Consider the following 19546-nt stretch of genomic DNA (forward strand, 5'->3'; position numbering starts at 1 on the left):
GAGAAGAATGGGAGAGGAGAGAGAGAGGAGAGAAAGAGAGAGAGGAGAGAGAGGGAGGAGAGAGACTTTTTAAAAAGCATTTTAATCTTTTTTTTAAAAAGCAATTACTTTTTCTCTTTATGGGTCTTCTTTTGCTTTTCTGCTCATATTTTATGTATTTATCTTCAGACACCGGCTTGGGAGAAGGCAAGAGAGCCCTCTCTTTCTTTAAGCGAAATCTCTTTTGACATTCAGGGCTGCTGTTCTAAGCAAGTTCGTCTAAGTATAGAAGTTAAAAGCCCTGAATCAGTATAATGCAATTATCTTTTTATTAGCTCGATGAGAGTTTGAATTTTATTTACAAAACGAAAAAGAAAAATCAAATCAAATCAAACATAGCTAGAATCTTGCGACTTACTTGGAAATAAACCGGATGACTTTTTTTTTTTAAAAAAAAGATACCATTTATTCCGAAGGAATTTGAAAGGTTTGTAGCTTTGTTTGATTTTATTATACTGTCTGTCTGCCTAATAGGTTCAAAGCAATCTTAAAGAGACGCTGAAAATCCTTGATTTATGACACAACTGAGAGATTGAAACTTCTGTCTTCTGTTGCTAAGTGATGCACTCATGAAGTAAGTCCTGCCCATTATTTTTTGTGTGTGTGCATTGGTCGTTAAACGAATCCAGCTTCCCCAAATGACTTTATTTATTGGAAGCCCCCTAGGAAAGTCACGAATAAGCACCGCATGACCCCGAAGGCTGTCGTAAGTACAGACAGTGGCCAAACTCCTTTGATTGTGTAATTTAGTGATACCGCAATAGTTTTTAAGAGCAAGGACCAGTTGCAAATAAACTTTTTCAAGACTTTCAGAATTTTGCATGCTTGTTTAAAACCCCGAATCGGGGTGAAAATCAAAGCAAGTACAATCCTGTACGTAAAGTTACTCAAAAGGTTTCCTTTGAATAAGGAAGCCCAAGCTGTTTAAGGGACGTGGAAATAAAAGAAAAAAAGAACAACCTGTGTCCATTTAGTAAGGGAGAGAGAGAGAACGTAAATAAAATCATAGAGGAAGTCTGAAAGGAGGACACGTTGATTCATTACTTTAGCTCATTATTTGAAAACATGGATTATTCTTATGCTCATCATGCATAAAAGAAATCCTGAAGAGAATAAAATGCAATCATTTGCAGTATAAACACACTATCCCGATTCCCTTTGCACATCTGCCTTGCACCTGGTTGTGCAAATTTTACGGAATGCACCATCTTGATGCTACAGAACCCTTAACACACACACACACACTGTATATATGTGTGTGACTGTGTGTGTATATGAGTGTATGTATTTATATACATACACACATCTGCTGAGTGAGCTATCTCTATCTCCATCATCTATATCTATAATCTATCTAAAACTGTATCTCTGTCTGTCATCTATCTATCATCTATCTCTCTTTCTACGTAGCACTCTCTATCTATCTATCTATCTATCTATCTATCTATCTATCTATCTATCTATCTATCTATCTATCTATCTCCTACCCTCAAAACGACGCTATAGAGCACTGCACACCAGAACAACTAGACACAAGAACAGTTTTTCCCCGAAGGCCATCACTCTGCTAAACAAATAATTCCCTCAACACTGTCAGACTATTTACTGAATCTGCACTACTATTAATCGTTTCATAGTTCCCATCACCAATCTTTTTCCACTTATGACTGTATGACTATAACTTGTTGCTGGCAATCCTTATGATTTATATTGATATATTGACCATCAATTGTGTTGTAAATGTTGTACCTTGACGAACGTATCTTTTCTTTTATGTACACGGAGAGCATATGCACCAAGACAAATTCCTTGTGTGTCCAATCACACTTGGCCAATAAAATTCTATTCTATTCTATTCTATTCTATTCTATTCTATTCTATTCTATCTGCCTGCCTGCCTGCCTGCCTCTATCTATCTCTATATCTGCCTATCTGCCTGCCTGCCTGCCTGCCTGCCTGCCTGCCTGCCTGCCTGCCTATCTATCTATCTATCTATCTATCTATCTATCTATCTATCTATCTATCTATCTATCTATATCTATCGATCTGTATCTCTATATCTATCTATCCATCCATCCATCCATCCACTCACCCACAGTATATATAAATAATCACCCAGCAGACAGATGACAGAGAAGTCAACTTTACCATTGATTAGGAGTGCGTGCAAATGTGAGATTATTTGCAAAGGTCATATAAGCAATTCTGAGACCTCAACGTGAAAAGGGGGCAGACTTCAAATGGAATTAATTCAAATGCTCCTTGGACTGGTACGCCCGTATTTAGTCTACTGAACAATCTCTGCAAATATTGATCACCAAGTTAAACTGGATAATAAGGAGGAAATGCAGCTTGACTTTCTTCCCCCCCCCCCCCGTTACCTTGAGAGTCTCTGCTAATCAAACTTTGACGATGGCTCTTAATATGTAATGTTGAAATATGTTATGCCTCTACATAGGACTGGCTGTATTTGAACAAAGCCCATATGGAGCTGTTTTAAATTTTAATTGTATTCTTTTGCAAATGGCCACCTCTTGTTTAATATCTATTAGCCCGGATTGGGTACACTATCTTTAAATGGTGCACTGAGGGCTATGCTCTCAAAAGGAATGGGAGAGACCAAGGCAAAACATTAAATTTGATTTACGTTTAATTAAAATTAAATATAGTTCGTATGGTTTGCCTGCAGTCATGTATTTAATTATTTCTTTCTCTCTCTCTCTCTCCGCTACCAAGTTAAACACTACAAAATGTTAACAACTTTTGAAGAACTTTTGGGCCAAATCGCATTGCAATCAGAGCTTTGACTCTCGGCTGCCCCCACCCCCAATCTAGATGTAGTAATTATTTTAGGAATTACTTTTCTACTCCTTTTACTTTTACTTTTTTTATTAGTAAAAAAAGCACAATGTATAGTCTCTGTAAAAACCAGGGGTGAAATCCAAAATTTTTCACTATCGGTTCTGTGGGAGTGGCTTGGTGGGCGTGGCAGGGGAAGGATATTGCAAAATCTCCATTCCCACCCCACACCAGGGGAAGGATACAGCAAAATCTCCATTCCCACCTCACACCAGGGGAAGGATATCGCAAAATCTCCATTCCCTGCCCTCCTGCGGGAAGGATATTGCAATATCTCCATTCCCACCCCACTCCAGGGGAAGGATACTGCAAAATCTCCATTCCCACCCCACTCCAGGGGAAGGATATTGCAAAATCGCCATTCCCACCCCACTCTGGGGCCAGCCAGAGGTGGTATTTCTCCAAACTACTCAAAATTTCCACTACCGTTTTTTTTTTTTTATTTACATTTATATCCCACCCTTCTCCGAAGACTCAGGGCGGCTTACAGTGTATAAGGCAATAGTCTCATTCTATTTGTATATTTTACAAAGTCAACTTATTGCCCCCCCCCAACAATCTGGGTCCTCATTTTACCTACCTTATAAAGGATGGAAGGCTGAGTCAACCTTGGGCCGGGCTTGAACCTGCAGTAATTGCAGGCTGCTGTGTTCTAATAACAGGCTTCTTACCAGCCTGAGCTACCACGGCCCCTCCAGCCTAAGCTACCACGGCCCCTTCTCCAGAACCTGTCAGAACCTGCTGGATTTCACCCCTGGTAAAAACCCTTTGTCTAAGGATAATCGTAAGGTCATCTTTACATATAATTCCACCTACCGTGGTTAGATACAGTATAGGACAGGGGTGTCAAACTCAATTTCATTGAAAGCCACATCAGAGGGCCGGGGTGGGTGTGGCCAGAGTGGGTTTGGCCAGCTCGACATCACTCATGTCGGGGGAGCCTGTGGTGGCCTGAGGGCTCTGCCAGTGAAAATGAGTTCCCGAGCTGTTTTCGGCTACCACAGCCTTCTGCAACCTTCTGCCCACCGCAGGCCGGTCCTTCGTTGTTTCCAGGGCAGCCCTGTGGGCCAGATCTAAGTACCACGGGCTGAATCTGGCCCCCGGGCCTTGAGTTTGACACCCCCTGGTATAGGACATCATTGCAATAGGGATATATTGTCCAAGAGATAAAGTTATGGAAACTTGCCGAAAAAATACAAATCTACATCTTCTCCACCTGATGAAACAAATACAGGTAGTCCTCGACTTAAGGTCATAATTTCCATTGCATATAAGGTGGTTGTTAAGTGAGCGGCACCTGATTTTATGACTTTTGCCAGGGATGTTAAGGCAATTGTAAACTGTAAAGTAATGGGGTGAGCTGCCGTTACTTGTCCCAGCTTCTGCCAACCTAGCAGTTCGAAAGCACGTAAAAAATGCAAGTAGAAAAATAGGGACCACCTTTGGTGGGAAGGGAACAGCGTTCCATGTGCCTTTGGCACTGAGTCATGCCGGCCACATGACCATGGAGACGTCTTCGGACAGCGCTGGCTCTTCGGCTTTGAAACTGAGATGAGCACCGCCCCCTAGAGTCGGGAACGACTAGCACATATGTGCGAGGGGAACCTTTACCTTTACCTTAACTGTAAAGTGAACTGCGTGGTATTGAAGGGAGGGAATCTAGGCTATATCATTGACTTTTATTGGATGAGAACTGGCGGGAAAGCTCACCAGTGATGATCGCATGATTGTGGGACAGTGAAATTGTCATAAATAGACACAAGTAGCCAAGAATCCAATCCCAGGGCTGCGGGATGGTGCAATGGTCATAAGTACGAGGACCGACTGTCTTTTTTTCCCCCCAGTAACTGCAAATGGTTGCAAGTTGATAACTATCTGTAGGAATGAAGAGGATTATTTTAGTTCGGCTACACTGCATTCCACTTTCCAAATATGACAAAGTAAATTAATCATGGGGAACCCTCTGCTGGAAACAGGCTACGAGATTCAGCTCTTTGGAAATTTTACTTCCTTTATTTTCCGAAATGTTAAAAGCCATTCGACCCTGTTCCAATCAAAGCCATTGTTTAATTTATAAGACATCTTCTCAGCCGGTGCATTTGAAAGCAATTAGCAGCTTCTTTTAATCTACGCAATTTGAAGAAAAAAAAAGAGTTAGAAAGCCAATTATTTCATTTGAAAAAATCTATGCGAGCGGGAACAAAAATTGCTCCCAGGTTCCAGGGGGTATTTTTAAATTTGTTTATTTTATGATGATGATTGCTTTGCAAGCCTGACGTCAGAAACTTTTAAAGGTGTTCACGGGGGAGGCAAGATTATTTGCAGTGAACATCCTGTTACTGGTAAAAGACTGTTACTAATCAAGACATTGTGTAGATGGAGGAGGAGGAGGAAGAGGAGGAGGAGGAAAATAAGGAATACTGGTAGTATTCCATTTACAATAGCTCTTTTAGTGACCATCCAAAGTTACGACGCCTTTAAAAAAAGTGACTTATGACTTTGTTACAAACTTTGTAGCATCCCCATGATCATGTGATCAAAACTCAGGTGCTTGGCAACTGGTTCATACTTATGACCATTTGCTGTGTCCCGGGATCACTTTTTTTGCAAATTTTGAACAAGCAAAGTCAATGGGGAAGCCAGATTCGCCTAACAACTGGGGTTCTAGCTTATCAACGGCAGTAATTCACTAAACAACTACGGCAAAGAAGGTCGCAAAACGGGGCCTAGCTCACTTAACAAATGTTTCACTTAACAACAGAAATGTTGGGCTCAATTATGGTCGTAAGTCAAGGACCACCTGCAGATGAACAATTTCATTTGGACTCTCTTAGCAGCGTACAGGAGAATGCTGACTATCAAATGTCCTTTTAATGACATGAAGATGAAATCTAGCCTAGCCTGACTAGGTGGCTCAGTGGCTAAGACACTGAGCTTGTTGATCAAAGGCGGGCGGTTCGAATCCCTAGTATAGGTCTCCTGTGTGAGCAGGGGGTTGGACTAGATGACCTCCAAGGTCCCTTCCAACTCTGCTACTGTTAAATATCTAGAATCTGGATCATTAAAAGCTTTCTCTCTTTTTTTTAATCAGGGGAGGAAATATTTAAATATAACAGGCAGATGTGTAGGCTTGAGGTGTTAGAAGTATCCTTGCAAGATGTAAGCTGTTCACACAGTAAAGCTGCCTTTTGCAATTGACTGAAGGTGAATTTGTCAACGCCGATAATTACTGTACCAATAAAGGAGAATATTTGTAGCTCAGAGTTGAAATGAGGGGTACTTGGTGGTCTCCAAGCTTGGTGGTTTTCTTGCAGATGTTACAGCTAGGTAACATCAGTGCTAGTCTTATTTCTGTAATTATGAGTTTTGTTTTAATTCTCTCCCGGGGCATAAAAGAAAAAAATATCTGCTGTGAACTCCACGTAGGTGTCAGGACGGGCATCCAGCCAGTAAATGCTCAGCTCCATCCAATCGCCTCGACTCTACCCCAAATTAAGGGATTACAGGGTCGTAAAAGGGAGTTTTTAAAAACTGATTTAATGTTCTTTCTGCGCCAACTCAGTAAGCTCAAACTGCCCAAGGAGCTGCTGATCCAATTCTACAGAGGAATTATTGAGTCTGTCATTTGCACCTCTATAACTGTCTGGTTCGGTTCTGCAACCCAACAAGAAAAACACAGACTTCAGAGGATAATTAGAACTGCAGAAAAAATAATTGCTACCAACCTGCCTTCCATTGAGGACCTGTATACTGCACGAATCAAGAAGGGGGCCGTGAAAATATTTGGAGATCACTCGCATCCTGGACATAAACTGTTTCAACTCCTACCCTCAAAACGACGCTATAGAGCACTGCACACCAGAACAACTAGACACAAGAACAGTTTTTTCCCGAAGGCCATCACTCTGCTAAACAAATAATTCCCTCAACACTGTCAGACTATTTACTGAATCTGCACTACTATTAATCGTTTCATAGTTCCCATCACCAATCTCTTTCCACTTATGACTGTATGACTATAACTTGTTGCTGGCAATCCTTATGATTTATATTGATATATTGACCATCAATTGTGTTGTAAATGTTGTACCTTGATGAACGTATCTTTTCTTTTATGTACACTGAGAGCATATGCACCAAGACAAATTCCTTGTGTGTCCAATCACACTTGGCCAATAAAAATTCTATTCTATTCTATTCTAATGTTTGTAAGCCGCCCATTGTCACCTTCAGGCTAGATAGGCAGCAAATAAGTCTAATCAATAAACAAATAATAAATAAATAAACAAGCCCCATCACTAGCACCTTCTTTCAAGAATTTGCAATTCTCCTCTTCGGTTAAATGACAACCGAACGTGGAACGCCCATTCAGAAAATATCAAAGAATATTTTCAAGGGTACCTACGTTGCAAGAGTAAATAATCACCCTACTAAATACAAAGAACGCAAATAATAACACCGATATTGCTGCTGCTACTATTACTACTACTACTAATAACGCCTCTTCCATTGTCAGCATGACCATAATATAAGCCTAATTACCACCAGCATTAGAAGCAGCTTGTGGTTTTATATTACATTGAGGTAAATTACACTGGAATTAGTGTGGATTACTTTTATCAAATAGGGAATAAGCTGTTAATTAACTCCCTGCTGAAGCAATCTCTTTCAGAACTTGCAACTGTTATTAGCTCTAGATTAAACTGTTGAATTAATTTCCCACTTACTTACTATTTCAAGAGGATTTTTTTTTTTAAATCTACCTGGCAGCAGCTTTAATGAGAAATTGTATTAGTGAACATAAATTGTCCCGACCACCCCTTCCCTTTTCATTCGGTTGGGGGAGAGTAAACAGCTTATAATAATGTTTATGCAGTCATTTTGTCTGAACGAATAAATGGCCTGCACGCACTCACCGTTTTTAATTAGCCCACGGATATCAATATATTAAACCGGAGATTATATTAACGGATTTCAGAGAAAACAAACAGGTAATCCCCCCCCTGTTTAAAATGCCTTTGCAAATACAAAAGCTACCTTGATAAAGCTTTTAAGGTGAAGATGGAGACGTCAACACACCCTTTTCACTCGGGTCTCCTACTAAACCTAGGAATCCCGCAAATGAAATATCGGATTGTTTTTCATTTAAGCAATCGTCAAAACCCGCTTGCCACTTTTTTCTTTTTTTTTTTAAATGTTCTCTTGTAAAAAGAGATTCCCATTTTTCTTCCTCATTTTCAGAAGATGGGGCTGGTTTGGAAGTGGCATCTTCTAAATAGCTCTAGAAGAGGGATTTCTTGAAACGTTCAGAGTGTAATTTATTTTGGGGAGTGATCGAGGGTATTTCTTTCCATTATCTGCTGTTCTCGTGAGATTTATATCAAGCCAAGCCCGGAAAGAAATTGTTGTCTCGGTTTTTTTCCAACCACGAAAACATTATTTAGGAAGGAAGCTTGATTGTCAATGTTCTCTAGCAGCATCAAAACTTCTTGGCGACTTACAAAGTCGCCAGATTTGTTGCGACGGCTAACCGGTTATACGTTCCCTGTTTGTGCAAGGTGACAATGAGAAGCAGGGTGAATGAAATGGACTGTGAAAAGTTGGGTCCTTGTTTATAGGTTGTCTTGCAGAACACATCTTAATTTCGACCGTGTGTACATCAAGATGTTTTATTTTTCTTTCTGTTTTGTGATGTTGGCTTTTAATCCCAGTCTTTTTGGACCCGGAAAATAGATTGATGGACCTCACACTCCTGAGGTCTTCCCTTGAGATTGTTGCGGTCCGATGGCAACCTGCGGAGCTGGCAGCAGAATCGGACAGTGAGGAGGCTGGGGAGGAACATGGGCCAGTCCTGGGGAAGGCTCGAACGAGGGCTCTGCGTTGGAGGCAGAGATGGGGCCACGGCCATCTGGGAGTTATGTGCTGACTCCGGAGCCTCCAGAGTCTGACGTCAGCAAAGCAGAGGAACAAGGGGAGCCTGTTCCCAGTGCGCGCATGCGCATAGCTGCCAGAAGGCAAAAACAGTTAAGACAAAAGGGGTGATTCGGGAGTAAGGCTTGGAGATGAATGGCCCCTCCCATAAGACATAAAGGAGGAGCAAAGGGGCACATGAGCCTTTGCAGGAAGCAACTTTGTTCGTGCTGGTCGGTTTAAATTCTGAAGCTCCATTTTGACTCTGTGCTCCGTGTGGCCTTGCAAAGCTAATTGCCAATTAGGTCTTCGGCAGCGTGTCAAGGGAGATAAAGGTGGTTGCTTATCAGCTTTATCCCGAAGGACTGTGGCAGACTTCTGTCGTACCCTGTACAAACTATTTGTGACTCATCACGGGCTGGGAATGAACAGAATTTACAGCCATTGAAATAAAGAGAGGGTTTTTGGGACTAATCGTGTGCTTTTTACTGTCTCAGGAAGCCTAGGTCAGAACAGAGATGGCATAAAAGTGTGAAAAATCAGGGAGGCTGCAAAATTTCTGCTGAGATGATTTTACAGGGAAAGACATAAAGCTGCATGCATGGTAGCTTGAGCCTTCTCTAAAAAGTTAGGGGACATTTATGACGAAGCCTATTAAAATACAACATTCCACGGGTATTTCAATTACTTTTAGCTTCTGTTTATAAAGATTTAGCTATTCATGCAAAGCTAAAAAAAAAATTAATAATAGCAGAAAAATAGAAGAATCCAAAGATGCGAAGGGAAAAAAACAACAACCCAGCATCGTCTCGTTAACCAACTTCGTTTGGTTTTATTGCCTTTTAAACAGAAAACTTATTTTCAAAACTAATAGGCTTAAAATATATCTCCCCAAATCCCAGATGAGTGCTCTTCACCCTCCCCCTTTCGAATTATTCTTTTATTATAATTTCAATTAGCGGGTTCTACTCTTGCTCTGAGATTCAAATGGATTTTTTTCTCTTTCTCGGGAGCAAATTAAAAGATTATAGAAGCACCAACGAAAAAAAAGAAAAAAAAAAAAGAAACTAGCCAAATATGGTTAGGCCACACTTGGAATATTGCATCCAGTTTTGGTCGCCATGATGTAAAAAAGATGTTGAGACTCTAGAAAGAGTGCAGAGAAGAGCAACAAAGATGATTATGGGACTGGAGGCTAAAACATATGAAGAACAGTTGTAGGAACTGGGTATGTCTAGTTTAATGAAAAGAAGGACTAGGGAAGCATGATAGCAGTGTTCCAATATCTCAGGGGCTGCCACGAAGAAGAGGGAGTCAAGCTATCCTCCAAAGCACCTGAGGGCAGGACAAGAAGCAATGGGTGGAAACCAATCAAGGAGAGAAGCAACTTAGAACTAAGGAGAAATTTCCAGACAGTTAGAACAATTAATCAGTGGAACAACTTGCCTCCAGAAGTTGTGAATGCTCCAACACTGGAAGTTTTTAAGAAGATGTTGGATAACCATTTGTCTGAAATGGTGTAGGGTTTCCTGCATAAGTATGGGGTTGGACTAGAAGACCTCCAAGGTCCCTTCCAACTCTGTTGTTGTTGTTGTTGTTGTTGTTGTTATATAAATACCTAGTTTCATGTTTTATCCTTGGAACCGAGAACACAGGATATGTTCAACTTTTTTTTTTGCAAAGTACACAATGGAGACGTTTTATTTTTTGTTGACTATCACGAACATATTCATTCTACCATCCACTACTACCTGCTAATCCAGATGAGCCAGATGTGAGAACATCCTACTTTCTACTATTGACCTCACCCCATTCCTAAGAGGACCATAAGGGGCGTGCATAAGTGCACAAACGTGCCTACCGTTCCTGTCCTATTGTTTTTCTTTTCTTCTTCGTGTATATATATATATATATATATGCTTATACCTCCTAATATTTACTCATATATGTGTTTATATACTATATAATCTTTTTGTATGATACCTACATATATTGTTGTGACAAAATAAATAAATAAAAATAAATAAATAAATCCATCTTTTCCCATACATTAAGCCGTTCTACGGCCACTTCCATTCTTTGCCCTGCTAACTTTGGGCCATTGAAGCATGCAGATCTTTCATTCTTTCGAGGTATCTGTCAATCTCCCCAAATTGGACCTTAAACCTGATAGGACCGTGATGGGGCACCTATGCAGGCGGGCCAGAGGTGGCACACACAGAACCCTCTCTCTGGGCATGTGCACTGTCGCCAGCTGTTCTTCTGATTTCTGGCGCATGGTCTTTGTGGGCCAGGCTGTAAAACGGCCTGAAAATGGCCCCCAAAATAGGCAAAAAAACCAGGCTGTTTTTGGAGCCATTTTCTGAGGTGTTTTTCAGGCCATTTTCAGGCCACTTTCCAGGCTGTTTTCAGGACTGTTTTTCAGGCTGTTTTCAGGCTGTTTTTCAGACCATTTTTTGGACTGTTTTCTGGGGCCGTTTTGAGAGCTGTTTTTTCGGGCTGTTTTCAAACCATTTTTTGGGCTGTTTACAAGTTGTTTTTCAGATCATTTTTCAGGCCATTTTCAGGACCATTTTTGGGCCATTTTCAGGACCATTTTTCAGGCTGTTTTCAGACCGTTTTTTGGACCATTTTCCAGGCCATTTTCAGCCTGTTTTCAGACAATTTTTCAGGCTGTTTTCAGGCCGTTTTTTGACCATGTTTCAGACCGTTTTCCAGGCCATTTAAAGCCCGTTTTCTGGGCTGTTTTCAGACCATTTTTTGGGCTGTTTACAAACTGTTTTTTAGACCATTTTCAGGCCTTTTTCTGGGCCATTTTTCAGACCATTTTTTGGGGCTGTTTACAAGCTGTTTTTCAGACCGTTTTCCAGATTTTTTTTGGTTTCTGGAGCTCCAGCGCATGCACATGCATTCCAGTTTGGGCACTCGGTGCCCAAAAAGGGCCTCTGGTGGCTCAGCAGATTAAGTCTGTCTGTTATTAACAGCAGCTGCTTGCAATTACTGCAGGTTCAAGCCCCATCAGGCCCAAGGTTGACTCAGCCTTCCATCCTTTATAAAGGTAGGTAAAATGAGGACCCAGATTGTTGGGGGCAATAAGTTGACTTTGTATATAATATACAAATGGATGAAGACTATTGCTTAACACAGTGTAAGCCGCCCTGAGTCTTCGGAGAAGGGCGGGATATAAATTCAAATTAAAAAAAAAAAGTTTGCCATCACTGTGATAGGACATGATGGAAATACAGGTAATTTTTGACTTACAACATTTACTGTTCAAAGGGCACTGAATAAAGTGTCTTAGGACCATTTTTCACACTTACAATAATAGCAACATCCCCATGGTCATGTGATCAAAATTTGGCTGCTTGGCAACTGGTTCATATTTATGTTTATGACGGTTGCCGTGTCCCAGATCCACTTTACAACCGTATTACTAACTTAACAATTGCAGTGGTTCACTTAACAACTGTGGCAAGAAAGGCTGTAAAATGGGGCAAAATTCACTCAACAAATGGTCTCAGCATTTGTCAGCAACAGAAATTTTGAGCTCAACTGTGGTCATAAGTCAAGGACTTCCTGCAGCCTATTTCAATAACTCAAGTAACCTCATGAGTATCTGTGATAAGTCTTTCCATACCTACACCACCAATTTGAGATTAATAAATAATAAAAAGCTAGATTTTATAGCAGGGTTAGAAGTACGAGAGCTGCTGTTTGCAATTTGTCTCTCAGCTATTTCAAAAATCCCAGCACATTCAAATAACATATTATGCCGTGGTTTGTTTAAACAATGTTTACTGAATAAGCCACAAATGACTGAGACTATGAAACCAAGAAACCACAAAGTAAGCCTGTTTGATGAACCCGGCTAATGACAGCTCAGCTGCAGAGTTGTAGAGAACAAGAGGGATCTTCAATTGTGTACACTTGACTGGATGATTACTGTCCATAAATGATCAATATAATCTTTTCACCCTGAATCAATATCCGTGCCTTCGTTATAGCAGGCGAAATAATGGCATGGAGGTGAAGGCAACAAGCGTATCAGTGGTGAAATCCAATTTTTTTACGACTGGTTCTGTGGGCGTAGCTTGGTGGGCGTGGTGTGGCTTGGTGGGGGTGGCTTGGTGGGCGTGGCAGGAGAAGGATACTGCAAAATCTCCATTCCCACCCGACTCCAGGGGAAGGATACTGCAAAATGCCCATTCCCTCCCCACTCCTGGGGGAAGGATATTGCAAAACCTCCATTCCCACCCCACTCTGGGGCCGGCCAGAGGTGGTATTTGCCGGTTCTCTGATCTACTCAAAATTTCCACTACCAGTTCTCCGAACTGCTCAAAATTTCCGCTACAGGTTCTCCAGAACATGTCAGAACCTGCTGGATTTCACCCCTGAAGCGTATCCTAAATCAAAATAAGTTAGAAGTATACAGGTAGCCCTTAATTCATTTAGTGACCATTCAAAGTAACAATAGCACTGAAAAAAGTGACCAATTCTCACTCCTGTGACCATTGCAGCATCTTCACAGACATGGACAATTCTCTGAGGAACTATGCCGTTGGGACCATGTCGCCATTCAACAATTTTCATTTGCATTTCATTCTCTCCCTCTCCTTTCGCATCTTTTCTTTAATGATTCTGTTCCACCTCTTCTGTTCTAACTCACTGCTCATTACCAGGAGTTCGAATCTCACCAGGCTCAAGGTTGACTCAGCCTTCCACCCTTCCGAAGTTGGTAAAATGAGGACCCAGATTGTTGGGGGCAATATGCTGACTCTGTAAACCGCTTAGAGAGGGCTGTAAAGCACTGTGAAGCGGTATATGAGTCTAAGTGCTATTGCTATGCGATCATCGTTTGTAACCTTCTCAGCTGACTTCCAACAAGTGAAGTTAATGGGGGAAGTCAGTATTTAATAACCACATGATTCACTTAAGAACTGCAGTAATTCGCTTAACAACGGTGGCAGAAATGTTGTAACATGGGGCCCTACTCCCTTAGCAACAGTAGCAATGGAAATTTTGGGCTCCGTTGTAGTGGTACGTTTGGTATGAGCTGTACTTCATGACTGGGGAAAAAAATTAGAAACCCCCTTTTCTCTGATTTTAATATTCGGTCAATTCTATTGTCCCACTTCACTTCTTCTGAGATTATGGCTTTATCTCATGTAAAGATGAACAGAGCCTGGGTCTGGAAAAACTGGGAATCCTTGCTTTTCAATTTCCAAAAAATTGGGCATGGATTCCATAATATTGTTTAATATTCTTCTATATAAAGAATTGTCCCCTTGGGCTTTTACCTAATGACAAACACACTCCCAAACGTCTTTCAGAATTGTTCCGTTGTGGTTTCCTATGGCCAATTGTAGAAATAAATTCTTCCTTTTAGTCAACTCCAACCGAAAGTAGCAATAGCTGTAGCACTTAGACTTATATACTGCTTCACAGTACTTTGCAGCATTCTCTAAGCGGTTTATAGAGTCAGCCTATTGTCCTCAACAATCTTGGGTCTTCATTTTACCCACCTCGGAAGGATGGAAGGCTGAGTCAACCTTGAGCCGGTCACGATCGAACACTTGGCAGTGGGCAGAATTATCCTGCAATATTGCATTCTAACCACAGGGAGGGAGGGAGGGAGGGAGGGAGGGAAGGAAGGAAGGAAGGAAGGAAGGAAGGAAGGAAGGAAGGAAGGAAGGAAGGGACAACAGTACTTAAGACTTATATACCGCTTCACAGTGCTTTACAGCCCTCTCTAAGTGGTTTACAGAGTCAGCCTATTGCCCCCAACAATCTAGGTCCTCATTTTACTGACCTCGGAAGGATGCAAAGCTTAGTCAACCTTGAGCCAGTCAGTATGCTGGCAGTGGGCAGAATTAGCCTGCAATTTTGCATTCTAACCACTGCGCCACCACAGCGCTAACAAATCAATTCCTCAGAAAAATCACACTCAAGGAGATAGAAGAGAGAGAGAAGTTTGTGGATGAAAGAATAGTCAACACCAAACCACATGCTAACAGCCCCTGCTGCAGAGAAAAGAATGTGTTAAGTCACAAAAGACACAAATAGGAGGAGTAAACACCTTGTATTTGAAGAGTCTTGAGCTCTGCAAACTTTACGTGGCTTTCATCAGGGAAAAACAAAGTCCTTATGTCTGTAAAGAAAAACATTGTTAAATGCATTGATACAGTATGAAATGGGAATATTCTAATTTAAGGAATAATAGCTGAGCACTGAATCTATATATATAAAAGCGAAATACCACTCATGCATCATCATAAAATTTCCAGAACCGTAAAGCCTACAAACTTGAAATTTGCCACGTATGTTCCTCTTGGCTTCTAGGTATTCACTAAGAAAGGATTTTTCGAAATGACCATCAGAGCATTAGTATTTCTTATATTATGATTAACATGCTCTGATGCTAAGGAGTTCTACTCCCACTCCCCACCTGAAAAGAAATCTGTTCCAAATGCAAAACACAAGCAGAGGAGAGGAGTTTCACTTTCACAGCAGGAAGCAGCTTTAATACAGACCACTGGAGCTAAGCAAGGCTGAGGGAGAGAAGGGGAGAGGAGAGGCTGATCATCATTATTCATTAATTTTCAAGCTGTAAGTGTTGATTTATCAAGCCCGATCACATAGTTTCATAGCGGAGCACCGTGTATTCAGCTAGTTACTAAATAATGCTCTTAATATCTTCATTTATCTTCTTTCATCCATATGGGTGCCCAGGATCCATTTTCCTTGCCTGTTTAGATCCAATTTCCACCACCCAAAGTTGTCTCCACCAGCTTTGGATGATAATAATAATAATAATAATAATAATAATAATAATAATAATAATAATAATAATAATAATAATAATAATAGCAGCAGCAGCAGCAGAGACTCTGGCATAAACCAGTACAGGTGGTTCCAGTGGTACTCGGCACACTGGGAGCTGTGCCTAAAGACCTAGGCAAGCACTTAAAAGCAATTGGCGCTGACAAGATCACCATTGGTCAGCTGCAGAAGGCGACCTTACTGGGATCTGCTCGCATAATTCACCGATACATCACACAGTCCTAAATGCTTGGGAAGTGTTTGACCAGTGATCTGTGATACGAAATCCAGCATAGTTATCTCGTTTGCTGTGTATACTGTCATTTTGTGTAAATAACAACAACAACAACAACAATAATAATACAAATTATCTAAAATACTGTATTTCAAATACTGCAAGCCACAACCGTTTGGTTAGGAGAGCAAACAGATCTTCAAAACAAAATGCCACAGTCATACATTTCTAATAATGCTAGCAATAAGTTGTACAAGGTGAATTAATTAAAACGACAAAGGACCCTTACAACAATTATCCACAGGATCATGACTGGTGCTATGTTCACATTGATTGACCTCTCTGTCTGTTAATGGAAGGATATTTAATTTAGCTGAAGCAGAACTGGGGGGGCGGGGAAATAAACATAAACATTTACGGTGCTCTCATCTCTTGATCAATAAAGAATGAAATCATCCTCATCCTCATCCTCATCTCTCTAAGCCCCGTACCTTTTACCGTAAACTGTCTACTGTGGACCTTTCATGCCCTAAGGGGGCGTGCATAAGCGCACCAGCGTGCCTACCGTCCCTGTCCTATTGTCCCCCATTTATAAGTAACCATTCTATGTGTTTATGGCTATGTTTTGCCTATTTATATCCTTTTTTTTTTTTTTTGGTGCCAAAATTTTTTCATGTGTCCATGTCTGTATCTATACTGTTCCTTGTTATGTGGCTCTTTCATCCCTCTGCTGCGGCTCCCTGTCGCCGGTCGGCTCCACAATTGATAGAGCTTTCGGTTAGGACAGGTAGAAGAAAAAGGATGCCATGCTAGGAGGAAACTCTATGGTGGGGAAACGGAACTTCTGGTCGGCAGAGGAAAAAGGACACTGCGCTAGGAGACTCTATGGTGGGGGAACCGGACTAGAAGACCTCCACGGTCCCTTCCAGCGCTATGATTCTATGCTTCATTCCTACACTGTGGGACTCCATTTGCTAATGTTCTTCCATCCAAAGGCTTTGTTTTTAAGGGTGGGGGGAACATAGTTTCCGTAAGCAACACAAAACCTGCTACCTGGCAGCATCTTCCAGCTTTCACATTTTTACTAGGAATTGTGTGTTTGTTTGTATGTGTGTGTATTTGTGTAATTGTTTCTTCTAAGTGATTTTAGCCTTGTACTCCCCCCCACCCTCTACCTTTTAAACTCTTTAAACTGTGCATTGATCTCAGAAGTTCTATAAACAGCCCTGAGCAATGCACTGGGCTCAAAAAAAATATATAAATAAAAATAAATCAGGATATAATTTTTCATATGAATAAATGAATACATGTTCATTGATCCACCCTCAACAGCAAACGATTTCTGACAGAACAAGAACTGTCTCTCTCAGCAGCTATTCATCCCAGATGGATCAGAGGTCTCCTTCGTATGTTCTAGCCCACTGATGGTTAACCTTTTTGGGGCTGAGTGCCCAATGCGCGTGCATGCGCGCACGAATGCACTCATACGTGGTCGAACCCCCAAAATGAAATGTGTGTGCCCCCCCCACACACACACATGTGCCCGGCAGATGCAGATGCATCCCCTCGTGCCCTGTTTTGGCTTCCAGGTTGGTGCAGGAGGTCTTTCAGTCTCAAAACGGGGTGCGGGGAACACGCTAACTCCCCAAATGCAATGCGAGCATCCTTGGCACATGCGTCCTGCCCGCCGTGCATATGTGGCAGAGACCCAAAGACAAGCTGGCCGGTGGGAGGTGTGTGTGGCATGCGCAGTGGAGCTGGGCTGGAGCAACGGCTGGTGTGCCTACAGAACGGGCTCTGCGTGCCACCTGTGGCACGCCTGCCATAGTTTCGCCATCATGGTTCTAGCCCAAGCAGCGGCCTATTTCACAGGTTTACAAGTTACGGAGAGAAAGAACTAACATGGCTTCTTCCGTCATCTTAATTATAATTTCCCAATTCTTCGGCACCGTTGTTCCCATACTAGCCAGCAGCGGCAATAGCTCCAACTGATTGTATCCAAGAGAGATTCTTGTGGGGGGTCCTTGGTGCTCTCTGAGCTTGGTGGTTTTCTCATTACCAAACTAGGTAACATCATCAATGCTAGATGTTAGCACAATGCTAGCACGGATTATGTCTATGGAGGCTCTCAGTCCTCCGGGTCATGGTTGTCCCAAAGGTGCTTTTTTCAAGAGGCAACTGGACTTTATGGATTTTCTTTGAAGATGTTTCTTCAAAACGTCTTCCGCCATCTGCTATCAGATAGCACCGGGGGTAGGCTGCTGAGGGTTTGTGAGAACTTCTAGCTACGATTCTGTGCAGTTCGGAGAACCCCCAAATCCCACTCCTGGCTGTCCCTGTCCCTCCCAGGAGTCCCCACAAGGCCCGTTTTGGATGCAGGTAAGTGCAGGGCGCATGCGGAGGCTCAGGGAGGGCGAAAAATGGGCCTACCAGAATTTCAGGAAGAGGGCCTCCAGAGCCTGGGGAGGCCATTTTTGCCCTCCTGGAGACTTGAGGAAAGCCTCCGGAGCCCAAGGAAGGAAAAAAGCCTCCCCCCCCCCGCCATGGTGCAGGAGGCTGACTAGGCCATGCCCACCATGGCCACACCCACCCAGCAACCGGGTAGAGAACCCCTTGCTAAAATTTTTGAAGCTCACCCCTGAATAACACTGATGATGTTACCTAGTTTGGAAATGAAACGTCTGCAACAAAATCACCAAGTTCGGGGAGCATCAAGAACCCCACAGTCCTTTTTCCTCCTCCACTCTGCAAACATCCTTTCTTCTGGCACTGATGGTGTTATCTAGTTTGATAATGAAACATCTGCCAGAAAACCCACCAAGCTCAGAGAGCACTAAGAACCCCAAAGACCTCCTCCTCCTTCACCCAGCAAGTACTACTCCCTTCCAGCACTGATAATATTACCTAGTTAGGTAATGAAACATCTGCAAGAAAACCACCAACCTCATACAGCACCCCACCTATCAACCCTGAGCTACAAATATTCTCTTCTGTCAAAGTGATTCTTCTCCAGCCTGGCTGAAACCAACTTCTATTTGGTCTTCCTCTTCCAGAAGCATCTCATTTGTTATCTTCGTCACTATTACAAAGGTGGCTTTGTAATACAAACGCAGTGGCTCAGTGGCTGAGACGCTGAACTTGTCGATCAAAAGGTCGGCAGTTCAGCAGTTCAAATCCCTAGTGCCGCGTAACGGGGTGAGCTCCCATTACTTGTCCCAGCTTCTGCCAACCTAGCAGTTCTAAAGCACATAAAAAATGCAAGTTTAAAAAATAGGGACCACCTTTGGTGGGAAGGTAACAGCGTTCCGTGCACCTCTGGCGTTCAGTCATGCCAGCCACATGACCACGGAGACGTCTTCGGACAGCACTGGCTCTTCGGTTTTGAAACGGAGATAAGCACTGCCTCTTAGAGTCGGGAACGACTAGCACATATGTGTGAGAGGAACCTCTACCTTCACTTTTACAAAGGAGAACTTCCCTATAAACATTAGTCCCCATGATTGCTGATCCACTCTCACAAAACTGCAACACGTTTTTTAAAAAAGATTTTTTTAAATAAACATAACCCAATCGCACTTCTGGGCACATTCTCATCACTTTTATTTGTACTATTCGATAAATATTCAAGATAAATTTATGTCTATCACTTCTATTATTTGCTTACGAAAGGTTGCTAATAGTTCT

General features: G+C 42.0%; 1 protein-coding gene across 1 annotated transcript in view; it reads right to left on the reverse strand.

The window, feature by feature from the left end:
• The window catches only part of DACH2 (dachshund family transcription factor 2), a 371548-nt gene that overhangs the window by 145710 nt on the left and 206292 nt on the right, over positions 1 to 19546 (reverse strand). Inside the window, exon 3 of the mRNA XM_058154632.1 lies at positions 14885 to 14956. Coding sequence (XP_058010615.1) covers positions 14885 to 14956 — 72 coding nt within the window. The remainder of the gene's footprint in view (positions 1 to 14884; positions 14957 to 19546) is intronic.

The sequence above is a fragment of the Ahaetulla prasina genome, chromosome 11 (assembly GCF_028640845.1).
Source record: "Ahaetulla prasina isolate Xishuangbanna chromosome 11, ASM2864084v1, whole genome shotgun sequence".
In the NCBI taxonomy this organism is placed as follows: Eukaryota; Metazoa; Chordata; class Lepidosauria; order Squamata; family Colubridae; genus Ahaetulla; species Ahaetulla prasina.